Raw genomic sequence first — 17,068 nt, forward strand, 5'->3', positions numbered from 1 at the left:
GACAGACTTGGTTATACAGAAATAATTGAATAGGAAGGAGATTTTCCTTGAGAATATGACCCACCAGGCATAATTAAACCTACATTTTTATGTCATTCATTCATTCTTCTCTGTTGACAGGTGTACAATCTGCACAGTGGTACTCTTGGGGTCCTCCTAACATGCAGTGTCGCCTGTGTGTATCCTGCTGGATGTACTGGAAAAAGTATGGTGGCCTGAAGATGCCAAGCAGAGCTGAGGGGGCAGAGGAAAAAACGCCTCCAAGCCCTGCACCCAATGTAAGTACTGTTCTCATAGTTTGGATCTGTGTTGAGGTGCACATATATGTGACCCGTGCTGGCAAAACGAGTCGGAATGCGCACGGGCTAATTTCACGCTTCAGGCAAGTGAAAAATGTCGAAATTGAGGTTTTCACAAAAATGAGTTCATTAAACCCTCATCTAGCAATCCCAATGCTCCAAATAGCAATTAAACATCTAAAAGTATCTTTATTTGTACGTTTTCTGAGGGTACCACCTTTTCTTTGACCATGAAAAATGCCGTTTCCACTTCTCGACTACTGGCGCTTCCTCTCAGCACATGTTTAGTATTGTTGTAACTTTGTGCACTTTGTGAATATTCATCGTGAATTCTCGATAGCATGAACCAATGAAATGTGATTTTCAAACTCATGCTGATGTAAACAAAACGATCTTACTCGCGCTGACTGACAGATCCGAAGCGCTCGCACAAAGACGCCTCGACAGTGCGTAATACCGATATTCACATATACACAGAATTTAAGTATTTAAAAAAAAATCTGTCTTGGCGAGTATTAACACAAACATTATCTGTTATGTCTTAAGTGAACATTTGGTTAACTGTTGGGGAAAAACATCTGATGTGTAACATTAGATCCGTCTGATACAGTAGGTCTTACTATGTAGGCTGTTTCATTAATGTTAATCAAACAATTGTGGAATCATGGAAAAAAAGTTGAATATATATATATATATATATATATATATATATATATATATATATATATATATATATATATATATATATATATATAGATATGGGTTTTGACTTGGTTTGTGCCAAATTAGGTGTTATTACCAGGAATTTTAAGGTATGGTTGGTAGGTGATTTTGTTTTGTGACCTTCAGAAAACTTTAACTTGATTTTTCTCAAAATTGACTTGCTGACTCTGTTGATTTCAAACAGGTGTAGCTCAGTCATTTTTTTGTTGGATTCCAACAAATCATTAATCATTTTGAAGTTTTTTTTTTTTTTAAATAGAGAATGTAATATTTAATATGAGAATAACAATAACTTATTTTTGCTCATTTCAACTCATTTTGCCAGCACTAGTCACATACATTGTTCAAAAGTTTGGGGTCAGTAAGATTATTATTATTATTATTATTTTTTTTTTTGGGGTAAAGAAATGAATATTTACCCAGCAAGAATGCATTAAATTGATCAAAAGTGACAGTAAAGACATTTATAATATTACAAAAGACATCTAGTTAAAAAAAATGCTGTTCTTTTGAACTTTCTATTCATAAAAGTATCCTGAAAATAAGGTATCATGGCTTCCACATCGATGATAATATCAAATCTGCATATTAAGTAGGGACGGGAATCTTTAGGCACCTCATGATCTGATCTCCTCATAAAAGCATTTTGAGATGCAAGTGTTTAACCACTTATACACGCAGTCACACACAGCCGTCTATTGTGAGTGCTCTTCACAAAGCGCACATGAGCATTTGAAAGCAGCCATCTGTCAGTAAGTAAGATTTGTGTTTTATAAATATATCTGCCTACTGCTTTCCAAACGGCATAAGTGCTGAGCATTTTTAATGGAAAACGATAAAATACTGGCGGGCAAGTCTACAAATTTTAAGCGTGACATCAAGCAAAGCATTTTTCACTGTGCATTTCCTGTGCAGTGAAGCCTGCAGTTGGCTTTGTAATTGTAAACCTTTTTGAACTTTGTGGAAGTTTATATACTTGTTTGAGGTTTTTTTTGGTGTGTGTGTGCGTGTGTGTGAAATTGGAAGCAAGAAGAATACAGCTGTTTCTAGAGCACACAGAGTGCCATCACGCATCTGCAGTTCAAAACTCAGAATCATTTGAAATTCTCAGAATCAGTTTATAATCGTTGGAGAAAATCGCAATGCATCTGAGAATTTTTTTTGTTCCACCCCTAATAGTAAAATGATTTCTGCAGGATCATGTGACACCGAAGACTGATGGAGTAATGGCTGCTGACAATTCACAGCAGCCTTCTTTCAAAACCATAAAAATCTTACTGACCTCATACATTTGAACAGTAGTGTATATATAGGGATAATGTAATGAATTTAAACATCAGAATCAAGTATTTCACTGAGCCATGTAATATACTTAATGTTTATTACACAGCTATTCTACTGTTAATAATTTAATGTTTGCTAATAAAATATTAAACTACGCAACTTGAAATGTTAATCTATTTGTAATATAGAAATGAACATTAGCCTAAATTAATAAATTGGAAAGTCGAAAAATGTTTCTTTGTCGTTGTTTTATACAGAATCATATTGAAAAGTGTTACCATAGTGACAGTATCATGTTAAATAATTGATATTCATCTTGGGAGCCAAAAATTCACTGCAAAAAACATTGTGGTTGGCAAAAACCATGTTTATCTTGGTTGCAAATGAACCAAGGTCAGATAGACATCTGGAGGATTGTCTCATCTCAGAATTTTTTTAGAAAGCCATTTTATTCTCCCTCTTGCTTTCTGCTGTTTTCCCACTATACCTCCTTATTTTGATTGTCTTTACATAGTTTTTCCTATATCAATCTTTCATATCCTTGTCTGTCTCTCCATAGGAGTTGCGTTCTCGTGGCCATGGCGCCCGTCAGTCTTCCCACATGGTTCCGATGAGAAACAGCGGCAGCCCCAAATCCTCCATGAAGACCAAGCAGGCGTTCCTCCTGCAGGCCACGCGCCTCACCAAGCTGGCGCGTCACATGTGCCGCGATCTCATCAGGTTGCGCCGGGCCGCGCGCCGCCCCTTTGTGCCCATTAACTGTGGTGCCATAAAGGCGGAGTGTAAGAGCTCTTTAAATTCTTAACTTCAGCCTCGCGTGCAAACGCGCACACACACACCTACCCACACTGTCCCACCCGCTCTGTTCCCCGACCACACCTGTCCACATCTCGCTGTCATTCCTCCCCTCCATCTTCCTGTCTTGTACTGTTTTTATTATTATTATAATTATAATTATTGTTATTATATTTTATTTTGGTTTTTGTATTCTCCCCACCCCATTTCCAATAAAGACTGCCTGTCCTCCATATTTTGCGTTTCAATCATCTTTTCAGTTCAAATTTACTTTTTTTCCCACCACCCTTGTTGGACTTGGTTTAAGAGTTTACGATGTTGTTTAAATTGAACATAAGCACATTTTTTAGCACTTCTCTCAGTTTGTTGAAGAGAGTTTTGTATGCACACATAACACACAAAGACTGACAAGATGCCCTATTATGCTTGCTTCACCCTACATTGTAATAATACTTGAAATGCATATCATAGTCTGAGCCTTATATTTATTAAAAGCTTCAATGAGAGACTTGAAAATATACGTATATATACGTATATATGTGACTAGGGGTACTTTTTTTTTTTTTTTTTAAATGTGCTTTTGCTGAAAGTCTTTTTCCTCTTAAGAAAGATAAGCTGTTTTGGTTTTGCATTCTTTTCCCCCTCAATATCATTCCCTGCACTCATGTTATAGCATTTTTAATGCTCTTGGCACTACTATTGAAGGAAATGGGATATATTTTTGTTGCTTCTAGGTATATTTTGGGAGGATTTTAATATAAATTTGGTCTCAGAGTTGGATTGATACAGGGATTTTAGTGTGTAAGCTTATGCATATTTTATATGTAAATACATATTTGAATAGTCACTATTACACTGGTCAAAAAGTCTTTATGACCTTTAGGGTCGAACGTGTTGGGGCGTTCTCAGGACAGTTCTCAAGATTTCTTTGCTTTTGCACGGAACAAACACCCTCTAATGTCGATCTGGGATCTTTCTCTAATTGTTTAGCTTATTTTCAGAAGATTTTACCCACAACCTCACAATCAAGCCTAAACATACAATTAGTACTAGGATGTACACACATTCAACATATACATGTTTTTACATTTTGCTTTTGGTCTTTTTAAATTTCATTTGTTTATCCATTATAAAATGTGCAATAAGATTTTTTTTTTTTTTTCGACTGAGCTCAAATGATTTACGATTATTTGTTACATCAACAGATGAAAGTACAAAAATTCTTAATGGTGCGTGCCAAGATTTGTAGTCGAAGTACGGTCCCTGTCAGAATAATCTATGAAGATATGTACCTCCTTAGTGTGGAATGTCAGTTAGTGTATATACGTTAATGTCTCAGCTTTTGCCATTTCTACTGAATTGCCTCTAAATATAGACAGTTTCATCAGTGATTGTACCCCAGATAATGTAAATGTTTTTAATGGAAGGTTATGTCTTTATTTTATTGAAGCAGACAGGTATACAAAACAATATTTCATGAACTATGATGTGGAATAGATAATTGACTTGCTATTATGTGTGCAACCAATCAATCATTCTGTAGCTAACACTGACAGGCTGTTCAAAGGCATGCATGTAATGAGATGATGAAGTGTTGGTTAACAAGTAACTCTTCTATTGTGCTTTTCAGTAATGCAAAGATGATGGACTATCAGTCTCATCATTGGTGCAGTTTATGATCTAATTAATTAGATGTTCAATAAGTTGGAAGGAATCATTTACAAAACATTGAGTCATGCAATTGGAACAAGGGTAGACATACATTCCTCTATTTGTCTCTGTTCTTGATTTATAAAAAATGAAGTTTGCTCTTTAAGAGTTTGCACACCAGTCTGCAATTTATCAAAGAGCCAATTTAAAATGCTGAGGAAGTTGGTTCAATGGCAGCAATTGATTAAGACTTTGTGCCTTGGGAAGTGTTACGTTGGCACAGAAAGGAGAAATGGCCCTAGACCAGCAGTATGCGGGAAGGGTATGCGGTTTATGCAATAATTGTAGATTTTTGGGTGTCTTAAATAGTTACTGATTAATTATTTGTAATGGGGTGCATGTGAGTTGACATTAATCAATGAAATACTAAGTTGGACTGAATGTGAAACCTGCATCTCTTATATTTTACAAACTAAAATGCCCCAAATATGCAACAAGCTTTTAAACAAGCCCAAAGATGAGTTTACAGATCATGGTAGCCAGCCTTTGCTTTGAGGACAGCCGTTTCCTCTTGACAGGCACTTGTAAATAGGTCAGTTTTACAGGGAGAGCTCATATCAACAGGGAAAGAGCCAATCACCTGCTCTGCATTTGTCCAATCACACGTTCCTCTCCGTTTTGCATTGCCCACCTCCCATCATGTGAAACTTCCATTTTATGCTTCCATTCCCCCCGTCTCTACCCCAGACATATCTCTGTATGTATCCCCAGCCATAAGAAGTTGTTCTGACATCTGTGTCCTGAAGCACGAGGGACCCGGGTGGGGGCATGCTCTTTGGTTTGTCTCTCTCTTTTATTTTTCTTTGTGTGAATGTCTTGTGGGCAACCAAAACACAAATAAAACCATGGCTGAAACCATCCTATCTGAGTCCTTGTAGTTTCATGTGTCTCGTGTACCTGTCCATCACTCTGTTGCACGCACACCGTCAGGCCGAGCAGAGCGTCAATCGTGTGAAATCTCAGACAGCATGAGCTCCATCGGCTCCTGCCGTCCTTTCATGACTTGTTTACATGCACACACTCATAAGAAGCCGCTGTGAATGCAACATCACATTTGTTTTCCTCTTTCCAATCTCATTCAACATGCTGGCTAACCAGGTTATGTTCAACATCTTGCCTGCCCATCAGAGACTGTGCATGAAAATCATGGAATAATCAAGTTTACTCCATCGAAATGTGACATACAAATGGAAATATGAATCATGAGAGTTTAATAAAACACATTCGCAGCCATGAGGATTCAAAGGTGAAGAAAAGAGTTTGTTACACACATAAAAGTCTATGGAGCACCAATCTTTCAGCACTTCCCCAACGGCACAGGTTTCGTTCAATTTAAAGAATGGATTTTGTGTCAGTAGATAATGCATCACCCAATTCAGCAACGTTTTTTTTTTCTTCCCACATTCGATATGTTGTTGAAGAGGTAGCAAACCGAAGTTATATCAGTACATCTTCAAGACAGCTTCTCTCCAGGTTTGCCAAGACAAGAAGAAGAACTGCCTGAAGAGAATGGCTTTAAACAACTGACTCCTCTGGAGTTGTAATGAATTTTAAAACAAACCGAAGAAAGTTGGAGTGATTTTAATGGGTTCATTGTGGTCAGATCAATGTTCCGGAGTTCAGCGGGAAGAAATTATGTTCACTAGGGCCTAAAGAATGAACAGTGGAGAAAATGAGATTTGACTCTGCTTGCTGCTCCCATGAAAATGGTTGTCCGGTCAGAAAGATTAGTCACCGCAGGGTTGGTGTTTCACCGCAGCATCCATCAAGCCAGCCTGTTCAGTATGCCTCATGTTGGTGTCTAAGTGTGAATGTCTCTTTCTTGCTCTTTGACTTGCTTCTATCTCCGTTTGTCTGTTCTGTACTGCCGGTCGATGAATAGATATGATGCGGGTGTCAGAGGGCATGACAGGGCGACCTATGAAGCCCAAATCCTCCCCGAGGAGCACCCTGACCAGCGTCTTGCAGTACCTTGGTGAGCCACACAACATTAGAGCTGTCTCCACTGATCTGTAACTCTCAGATCACATTGAATCTGCTGTCATTTCAGAGTCTCGTCCAGCAACTCATGTTCAGCGGCCTCACCGCACCCCTGGCCTACAGGTGCAGCCCCCACGGCGCTTGCTGTCCTCTCTTCCCAGCCATGGCCCACTTGGCATGTTGGGAAAACGGAGCTACCATCACCACAGCCGTGTTGAATCCGCAGAGAGGAGGGCTGGTGCTCCAGGACAAGGTGGGTTTACAGTTTAAATACGTTTTTGGATAATATTAAAGATGGATGTCGTTATAATATGCTAATTCACACCTTTTTTTTTTATCATAGAAAATCCGGCTCATATTGTGGGACCAATTCTGGTAAGTATAAATGAATAGATTCACTGGTATCACTGGGTTAGACTGAAGCAGGAAGGTCTCTAGATATTATCGGTGTGCTTTCATCGGACTGGAAGATGCTTGCTGTCGATAACTTTGTCATTTGTGTTGATGAGACAAATTGTCAAGTTTTAATTTTTTAAATTGTAAAAACTTAACATTTCGCCTAGTTTTTATTTGTTTGTATATAAAAAAAAACTTGGTCCGGTTCCCAAAACGCACTGCCACCCTGTCCTCCACCATCTGTGTGAACTCCTCTGCACTGCCTGGTGGTGGCATTGGACAGACACCCCTCAGTGGACGGCCCCCTGACTCTGACGCCTGGTGGACGGCGATGGCTCCCCCGGCTTCAGGCAGCTGGCAGCGAGTCCCCTGTTCCCTGCTCCTCCCCATCATGGTGGACGGCAGCAGGCTCCGGCCTACGGCAAATGGTGGACTCCTCCGCTCCATCTCGGACGGCAGCCGCCACTCCAGAACCCAGGCGGACCGCAGCTAGTTCTTCCGTCCCCCCGGCAAGTCACTCCAGCCCATCGCCTCGAGCGTCCATGGTGGCAGACTCTGCCCAGCCGTGCTCGATGGCGCCGCGTATTTCCCACAGCGACGGGGCTCTTTGACAGCGCGTTCCTCCATCCTCCCGGATTTCGGTTCACTGTTAAAGTTCACTGTCGGCACTCCTCCTTTTATCCTCCCGGAGCTCCTCCGTGAGACTCAAGGCTCATTAGCACTCAAATCACCAGCCTCTCTCCATTCCCATGGCTCTCTGCCCCGCCCTACTTGCCACATATTTGTACATGTATGTACATTGCATAAATCCCATACTTCCATATGCTCACTGTTTTGTTGTTTTGATTTGTTTTGCTTGGTTTTATATGGTTTGTTTTTATTTGGTTTGGTTTGGTTTGGGTTTTTTGTTTGGTTGTGTTTTGTTTCATTTCATTTAGTTGTTTTTTGTGTTGTGTTTTGTTTTGTTTTGTTTGCAAAAGAATCATAAAGATGATTAGGTATGTCCAAAAACTTTTGATTGATACTTGTCTCTCTACCTAGACTGAAGCAGGAAGGACTCTAGGTATTATCATGTGCTTTCATCAGACTGGAAGATAATAACTTACTAGCATTTGTGTTGCTGAGAGAGTGAAATTTCATCTTATAACATATCCAAATGCAGATACTGTTGATGCTGTCAATTGGTTCAGGTGACAGCTTTAATCTCCAGCCTCAGAGGTTTCCCACAGATTGATGTGGCTGGGTAAAATGGAAATGAGAAGTGAGAGACGGCAAAACAAACACAAAGGAAGTCACTGTTCATCAATGAGATGATTAATGTAAATATAGTGGATGGATCTTCACCTCATTTTTGGCCTGTCATTTCTAAAGCTGAAGAATATTAGAAGTTGCTTTATTATTTCAGTTGTGTATGACTCTAGATTTTATTTTTACATGTGGGACCAAACAATTCATAGGTCCCAGGTTGGGTAAACCTAAGACACCAAAATAAGAAAATTGGTTTGTTATTAAGGTTTGTTATTTATTTTGTGCATTTTGTGATTTAAAGTTGCCATATCTAGCATTTGTTGGGGAGTAACTAAGTTAAGGGAGTAAGTTAAGGAGAATAAACACAAACAGGGTGATAATAACCTGTTATCTGTACATTATTCTGCCTATTATATGACTTCTTAAAAATATTTTAATGTAATTATCTTAGTTTTTTAGAATATTTTACAGCTTTCAGTAAAAAAAACAGTCCATTTCAACACAGAAAACAATTGACCTAGCAACAACACAAACACTAATTTTATATATGTGAATTTTTATGTATGTAATATATAAATGTATACATTTTTAATTGCTAATATGCTCTTTCAACTTATGGTTTTATAGATTTATTTTATTGCTTTAACTGGAGACTCCTGAGCTTCTAGGCATCAATCTAATGTTTTATGCTCACTATAAAATTAATACTGAAGTCCTTGGAGTGCATTTTGACTACCGTCGGTAACTCTTTTTGAATTACAAAAAATAAAAAAAGTTTCAATGTTTAAAAGTATTTGGAAGTAGTTTAAGATGCCCATCTCCTTTGCTTTTTTAGCAGCATAATGGAAGCGGCACCGGTGGATCTAACCTTCGTGCCAGTGGCCTGATGCTCCGTAAGAGACGACCCAACTGGATCGATGCTCCCGATGACAGCTTCTTCCTGGTTTCCCGAGAGACGAGGTGTGCAATCCAAACCTCGCTGTCCATTTTGGCACTATTTCCCATGGCATCGCACTTCTCAAACCTAAACTTGTCGTGCCTTGTTCACTAAGGAACACTGAAATACACTGGCCCGTACATAGAGCCTAGAGACAAATTTAATAGAAAACAGCAAGACAGACACACTCCATGTCAAAAAGGAACTTACCTTGTTCTTTCATGATTGGCACCTGCAGAGATTATCCCCTGAGATGGCATGACACATCTGATTACATTTCCATCATTTTGATTCAACCTTCACCTAAGAGTGACTGATCTTGGTGACAGGATTGGCACATGTGTAATTACTGCATTGGTCATACCCAGTGACAGTGGCGGGTAAGAGGGTCTAAGCCAGAGTTGTCAGTGTAGGAAATGGGCCAGTCAATCTCAGACGTCAGGGACAATTTTTCAATAACAAAGATCCTAATTAACAATGCCCATGATCCTATTAATCTGTGGTGGCATAGAGAGACAACTGAAAAATTTTTTGATGCAGATTGAGGTTAGTTTTAATCCAGAGAGATGAGACTCCACAGGTAACTTAACACTTCACAAACACACATACACTACCTATCAAAAGTTTGAGCGCACAAAACTGATTTTTATTATAATCATGATCCTAATACTTGTTATGCTTAAATGCTTCAAATTAGTTTTGTAGACAAATTGTTAATGTTTAGCTTTTAAATTTTATAAAGATTCAATTTTGCCTAGTATTTATTTTTTTATTTATTTGAAATGGATAAGTTGATTAAAAAGTTACATATTTTGTGAAACTAAAATATATACGATTTATTTGTTTAACTTTTATGTTAAATTAAAGGGATAGTTCACCCAAAAATGAAAATTCTGTCATCATTTACTCCCTCTTAAGTTGTTCCAAACCTGTAAGTATTTCTTTGTTCTGTTGAACACAAAGGAAGATATTTGGAAGAATGTTTGTAACCAATCAGATCTCGCCCCCCATTAACCGTCATAGTTGGAAAAAAATACTGTGGGTAGTCAATGGGGGGCGAGATCTGCTTGGTTACAAATATTCTTTTAAATATCTTCCTTTGTGTACAGCAGAACAATGACATTTATACATGTTTGGAACAACTTGAAGGAGAGTAAATGATGGCAGAATTTTCATTTTTAGGTGAACTATCCCTTTAAATTAAATCCCATACTTCCATTTTGTCTTTTCATAGTTTTTCTACCTTTTTGCTATCATTTTGTTTTGTTTTGCTTTGCTTTTTTAAGTTTTGTTTAGTTAATTGTGTGCCCAAACTTTTGATAGCTAGTGTACTTGTCTCACTACCTTGCAGAGATACGCAGATTTTTGTGAATTGTCTTTTTTTATGTTTGTATAACAATGTATAGGCATAGCAAAATATATCAGCAGTGTTGTTTAGACTGAAGATGGTCTCCACAGCCATCCTCCATCAATTCTCAGTAATATGGAGAAAAGATTAACTTGATATTTGCTGTTAATTCTCAGTCAACAAAAGTGAAATATAAAAGGATTAAGAGCCACAGACATTATTGGCTTACTTTTCACCAAATATGTAAGACTGCATGAATTTTACACATTCACATGCTAATGAGTGACATCCCTGTTTGCAGTGAATTTAAAGTACAGACTGGATGTGAAGTGTGTCTGAAGTTACATTTAAATTAATCTAAAGTTAATTAACTACAAATAAAGATAATTTGTTTTGAGCAGGGGAAATTGGACACCTGATTTGCCCTGTTGTATCATGGATCAAAGTGTTTTTTGACTACCTTTTAGTGACTGTTTGCTTGTCTCGTTTTGTTGCTGCAGCTGTTAGACACCTGATCATGGTAAGATTGCATGCACCGTACACAAAGGCTAAACCACATTACCTGTGGAGTCTTGCAAAATGTATGAAATGTATAACCAAAAGAGACACTCAATTAACCTGTACACTTAATATGAAGCGCCATCCTAGTGGCTTTTGACACCTCAACCTGCAAAATGTGTTTCATGCTTAATTTGGATCAGATAAAAAGAAGTCAGACAGTCATAATAGTTCACCCACAGCAGCAAGGGGTTTGGTTTTAATATCTTTGGCAGTGAGAAGTAGATGTGAGCTGAAGCTTGAAGAAAAATGCCTCTCCATTACAGCCACATCCATTTGAGCCATGACTTGCACAGCTCCCTATGGCCTCCAGCACTGGAGCGGATGCTAGGCTAAATTTAGCATCTCTGCTCTGAAAGATTAGCCTTTAACAAGGCAGGAGACCCAGAGACAAATGGGTTCTGGTCTGTGGCTGAGCCTGGTTCTCTTGCGGTTTTACACTATCATCACAGTCTGTCAGGAGTCTCTATTACTGAAATTGCACTGTTTTACATTCAGATGTTTTGAGTTGATGTTAAAATAGACAGTAAATATGAAGGTTTCATCAGCTGAAACCTTTTGAATGTTTCTCACAATATAGTATTTGTAGTGTTAAAGGTTTGCGGTTGCTTTGCAAAAGAACTGATCAAATCCATCAGTGCAAAAGCATGCAGCCTAACCACAGTTATAGTGAGGCTCTGTGTGGTAAAAATATATGTCTTTGTGTTATTTTAGCGCCATTTATGAAGTAAACAGAGATGCTATAAATGCAAGCACACTTGCACAGTACATTCTAGATTGTCTTATATATTTCTTGTCAGAGACCCAGTTAACAGTTCTTTTATTAAGGGCTGTCCCCTGTGGATGCCTGTAGGCCTCATTCATTTTGCATGAACATTAGACCCAGGCGATTCTTTCATTTCTCTTTTTGCTATATTGACCTGATCATGAGTAGAACATTATTTATGTCACTAAGCCATGATGATGTATATTCTTTTACTTAATAATTACAAGCTCTTATATCTGTAACATGCCGAGCTAAACACAATTGTACTGTCACGCACACAGGAAAACCAAAACCAATTCCAGTTCAACTTACTTTCTGTATATATTATATACAAGTAATTGTGTTCATTCTCCCCTCAAACTGCAAAGGTTGCAAAATATGATAGAGCATGTTCTTGTGTTTTTCCTGTCACAATATTTTAGAAATATCCTGTTTGCACACAGATTATTGCACAACACAGTTTCATGAGCATTCTAAATTATTGCAGTGAATCTTTAGGCTGTAGTTAAAGTTTTATTTAAAAAAAAAAAAACTAAGTAAAACTTTGATATAAGGTTTTTTAAATGCTTTTGAAAGAAGTCTCTTCTGACTAAAGGCCCGTTCACACCAAGAACGATAACTATACTGATAACTATATTAGCGTCCACACAAGCGGACGATATTGTTCTGTTTATTAAAAGTGAACTGCAGTTTTGTCGTCTGCCACTTTAAATGCTCTAGCTCTTTAAAGCAGGAAGGATTCTGATTGGTTGTTAAAGTTTTTTATCGTTCATCGGCTGGAAAAACTCATTCTGAAAGTGATTCCAATGATATAGTTCCTCTGTGACGTTGTGGTGAGAAATCGAGTCCACCCTAGGAATCGGATCTCCTTTAGGACCCCGAGTGATAACATTAGTTCAACTGACTTTTAATGTGTAGTGTTTTTAGGGCCTGATTATAATTCCTGCAAAATCACGTTATGACCTATATTGTTTAAAATGTGTTATAATGACCATTAATGTCTTTTAAATTACAGGGTTCATATACTAGTACATAACTGAAACTATAGATTGTGAAATCAAACATTTCTTGTTCTTAATGTTTCTAGTTAGCTTATGTACTAGCATAGCATACATCTACCGGATTAGCCTGTTAGCGTAGCTTATATTATATTAGGTATGTTTTTTTGCTTCCAATATAGTTCCCAATTACATGTTTCAAATTGATGATGTTTGTGTGTACTTAGAATGACAATTAATTTACAACCCGAATTCTGGAAATGTTGGGACATTTTTTAAATTTGAATTAAATGAAAACTAAAAGACTTTCAAATCACATGAGCCAATATTTTATTCACAATAGAACATAGATAACATAACAAATGTTTAAACGGGGAAATTTTCCACTTTTTTTCCGCTAAATGAGCTCATTTCAAATTTGATGGGTCAAAAAAGTTGTCACGGGGGCAACAAATGGCTGAAAATGCAAGAAATTTTGAAAAGATTCAGCTGGGAGAACATCTAGCAACTAATTAAGTTAACTGATATCAGGTCTGTAACATGATTAGCTATAGAAGGGATGTCTTAGAGAGGCAGAGTCTCTCAGAAGTAAAGATGGGCAGAGCTGTGAAAGAGTGCGTAAAAAGATTGTGGAATACTTTAAAAACAATGTTCCTCAACGTCAAATTGCAAAGGCTTTGCAAATCTCGTCATCTACAGTGCATAACATCATCAAAAGTTTCAGAGAAACTGGAGAAATCTCTGTGCGTAAGGGACAAGGCCGAAGACCTTTATTGGATGCCCGTGGTCTTCGGGCCCTCAGACGACACTGCATCACTTATCGGCATGATTGTATCAATGACATTATTAAATGGGCCCAGGAATACTTCCAGAAACCACTGACGGTAAACACAATCCGCCGTGCCATCTGCAGATGCCAGCTAAAGATCTATCATGCAAAAAGGAAGCCATATGTGAACATGGTCCAGAAGCGCCGTCATGTCCTGTGGGCCAAGGCTCATTTAAAATGGACCGTTTCAAAGTGGAAAAGTGTTCTATGGTCAGACGAGTCCAAATTTGACATTCTTGTTGGAAATCACGGACGCCGTGTCCTCCGGGCTAAAGAGGAGGGAGACCTTCCAGCGTGTTATCAGCGTTCAGTTCAAAAGCCAGCATCTCTGATGGTATGGGGTGCATAAGTGCATACGGTATGGACAGCTTGCATGTTTTGGAAGGCACTATGAATGCTGAAAAATATATAAAGGTTTTAGAGCAACATATGCTCCCCTCCAGACGATGTCAATTTCAGGGAAGGCCTTGTGTATTTCAGCAGGACAATGCAAAACCACATACTGCAGCTATTACAACAGCATGGCTTCGTTGTAGAAGAGTCTGGGTGCTGAATTGGCCTGCCTGCAGTCCAGATCATTCACCGATAGAGAACATTTACCGCATCATTAAATGAAAAATACATCAAAGAAGACCACAAACTCTTCAGCAGCTGGAAACCTATATCAGGCAAGAATGGGACCAAATTCCAACACCAAAACTCCAGAAACTCATAACCTCGATGCCCAGACGTCTTCAAACTGTTTTGAAAAGAAGAGGGGAAGCTACACCATGATAAACATGCCCTCGTCCCAACTATTTTGAGACCTGTAGCAGGCATCAAATTTGAAATGAGCTCATTTTGTGCATACAATTGTAAAATTTCTCAGTTTAAACATTTGTTATGTTATCTATGTTCTATTGTGAATAAAATATTGGCTCATGTGATTTGAAAGTCTTTTAGTTTTCATTTTATTCAAATTTAAAAAACGTCCCAACATTTCCGGAATGCGGTTTGTATTAAAAATGTATAATATTAATATTATATACTATATCACATTACTATTATTGTGTAAAATTAATATTAAATTACTTTTAAAGAACATAGTATGCTGAAACAATCCTTATTTTTATTCAAAAAAAAAAAATCGATTTAGTTATCGCTCCTTGGTGTAAACGGGCCTTAAGGCTGCATTTATTTGATCAAAAACACAGTAATACTGTGAAATATTATTATAATCTAGTATAACTGTTTTCTATTTCATTTAATTTTCATTTTTAGCTATTTGCTAAAAACATTATTTAGCAAATTTTAAAAAAATAAAACATCAGGTATTTTTTCATAAATTATTAAAAAAAACAAAAAAAACCCAAAAACAAATTTATCCAGCTCAGCCATAAATCATACCAAAAAAAGTACCTAATGTGTTGTTAAATGTTTGTTTTGCATGATGACTTTCCCAAAGACAATGATATGTTGTTTTATCTTCCTGTTCCTCTCAGGAAAGCCAGGAGGCTGCTCTCCCGTTCACAGTTAAGAAGAGCATGTAGACAACCATGTGAGCAGATCAGCCTGCGCAGGGTCCCCCAGGGGCCAGCGCAGGTACCTGTACTGGCACCCCCTCACCCCAGTTTACGGATGCGAGGTCCAATCGTCATCCATGACTGACCCTCGTCTGCATTGTTCTCCCCAGTCTGTCAGTTTATCATTTCCTTTTTACGTTCGGAGTTTCATTTGCATTTCCTAATTTTCTCATTCCTCATATTCTACTTCTTCTTGAACTTTCGCTTCCTCCTCTGGACAAAAGGCTCACAATAATAAAGCTTTTAGCTAATAACCCACCCACTAAAAAAATTATACTTGTATATTCAGCACCTCTTTGGATGGTAGCCTAAGGCTCTCGTTTTAATATCTTCAATACTGAATGCTCATTAAGTTTCAACACAAGCTCAAATTAAACAGCTTACGGCAACTTATAACGTCGGCTCTGAGCACTGGTTTGATGAGAATCTATGGATGTGAGAACTAAACTTACAGGGTTCCACAAATGTGTATCATGTACAGATTAACGCTGATGCTGACCATTGAACAGACTCTTTTGAAAAGTGTTAGTGTACTCTTTGTAAATTCAGTTAGCTCTGCATTGAATGGTTTCCTTTCTTTCTCTGTATCTTCTGTGCGTATCATGACAAGTACAAGTTTGTGAGCTGTTTTTATATTGTATTCATGCGAGGACTGGATTGTATGTTGAGTTACTGGCTAATTGGTGGTTTAAACTGAAAGCATGTTTCAATAGATTCTTTTAACTGGAGATGTTGTAATGATTTGTGGAAGTCAAAGCAGTCTTTGCAACTCTTAAATATTCATTCAGAACATTATAGTTCTGTTCCTCTAGACATTAAGGACTCTTTCAGATGCCAGTAATACCCTTTGGATTTTTGTAAGGAATTTATTTATTGGCTTGGGGGTGCTAATGAAGCCAATTTTAGCACTTCACCCATTAAAATGAGAAACTGACCCTTGACAGAAGTCATAATTAAAATTTGGCTAAGGGAATATTCATTACCCAGGCTGTGTATATAGCATGTGACAGTGAAACAATAGGCTATTTTGTTTTCAATGCCTCATACATTTATGTTGTATTCATTGTATGTCACAAATTTACTGAAAAATGCTAAATAAAAAAGCGCAGTACAGATTGTACGTCTGTGTAATGGTACAAAAAGCAAATGATGCATGTTGGTTATAAATCCCGATCTTAAAGGGATAGTTCACATAAAAATTAATATTCTGTCATCATTTTCTTTACCATGTCATTCCATATGACTTTCTTCTGATGTATAACACAAAAGAAGATATCAAAAATGCATTGAACACAATGGGGCCCGAAATCGCTGTTTTGGACAACATTGACTTAAAGGGTTAGTTCACCCAAAAATGAAAATTGTCATTATTTACTCACCCTCATGTCGTTCCACACCTGTAAGACCTTCGTTCATCTTCGGAACACAAATTAAGATATTTTTGATAAAATCCGATGGCTCAGTGAGGCTTCCATTGACAACAAGTTAATTTACACTTTCAATACCCAGAAAGGTACTAAAGACATATTTAAAACAGTCCATGTGACTACAGTGGTTCAACCTTAATGTTATGAAGTGAAGAAAATACTTTTTGTGCGCCAACAAAATAACGACTTTATTCAACAATTTCTAGTG

The 17,068-nt window shown here is 37.7% G+C and overlaps 1 protein-coding gene across 4 annotated transcripts in view; it reads left to right on the forward strand.

Annotated features, from left to right (window-relative positions):
- Nucleotides 1–16,553, forward strand: part of LOC127523621 (metastasis-associated protein MTA3-like) — a 38,621-nt gene extending 22,068 nt beyond the window's left edge. For 3 of the 4 annotated variants that reach the window (XM_051914535.1, XM_051914534.1, XM_051914536.1), the window contains 2 exons: nt 121–278; nt 2,866–3,336. In XM_051914535.1, coding sequence (XP_051770495.1) covers nt 121–278; nt 2,866–3,111 — 404 coding nt within the window. In that variant the 3' untranslated portion in view covers nt 3,112–3,336. Of the gene's footprint in view, nt 1–120; nt 279–2,865; nt 3,337–6,693; nt 6,787–6,861; nt 7,045–7,134; nt 7,167–9,270; nt 9,396–15,352 lie in introns of those variants that run through there. The other variant, XM_051914537.1, reaches the window with a different exon arrangement.
- The last annotated feature ends 515 nt before the right edge of the window (nt 16,554–17,068 follow it).

The sequence above is a fragment of the Ctenopharyngodon idella genome, chromosome 12 (assembly GCF_019924925.1).
Source record: "Ctenopharyngodon idella isolate HZGC_01 chromosome 12, HZGC01, whole genome shotgun sequence".
NCBI classification, from domain to species: domain Eukaryota; kingdom Metazoa; phylum Chordata; class Actinopteri; order Cypriniformes; family Xenocyprididae; genus Ctenopharyngodon; species Ctenopharyngodon idella.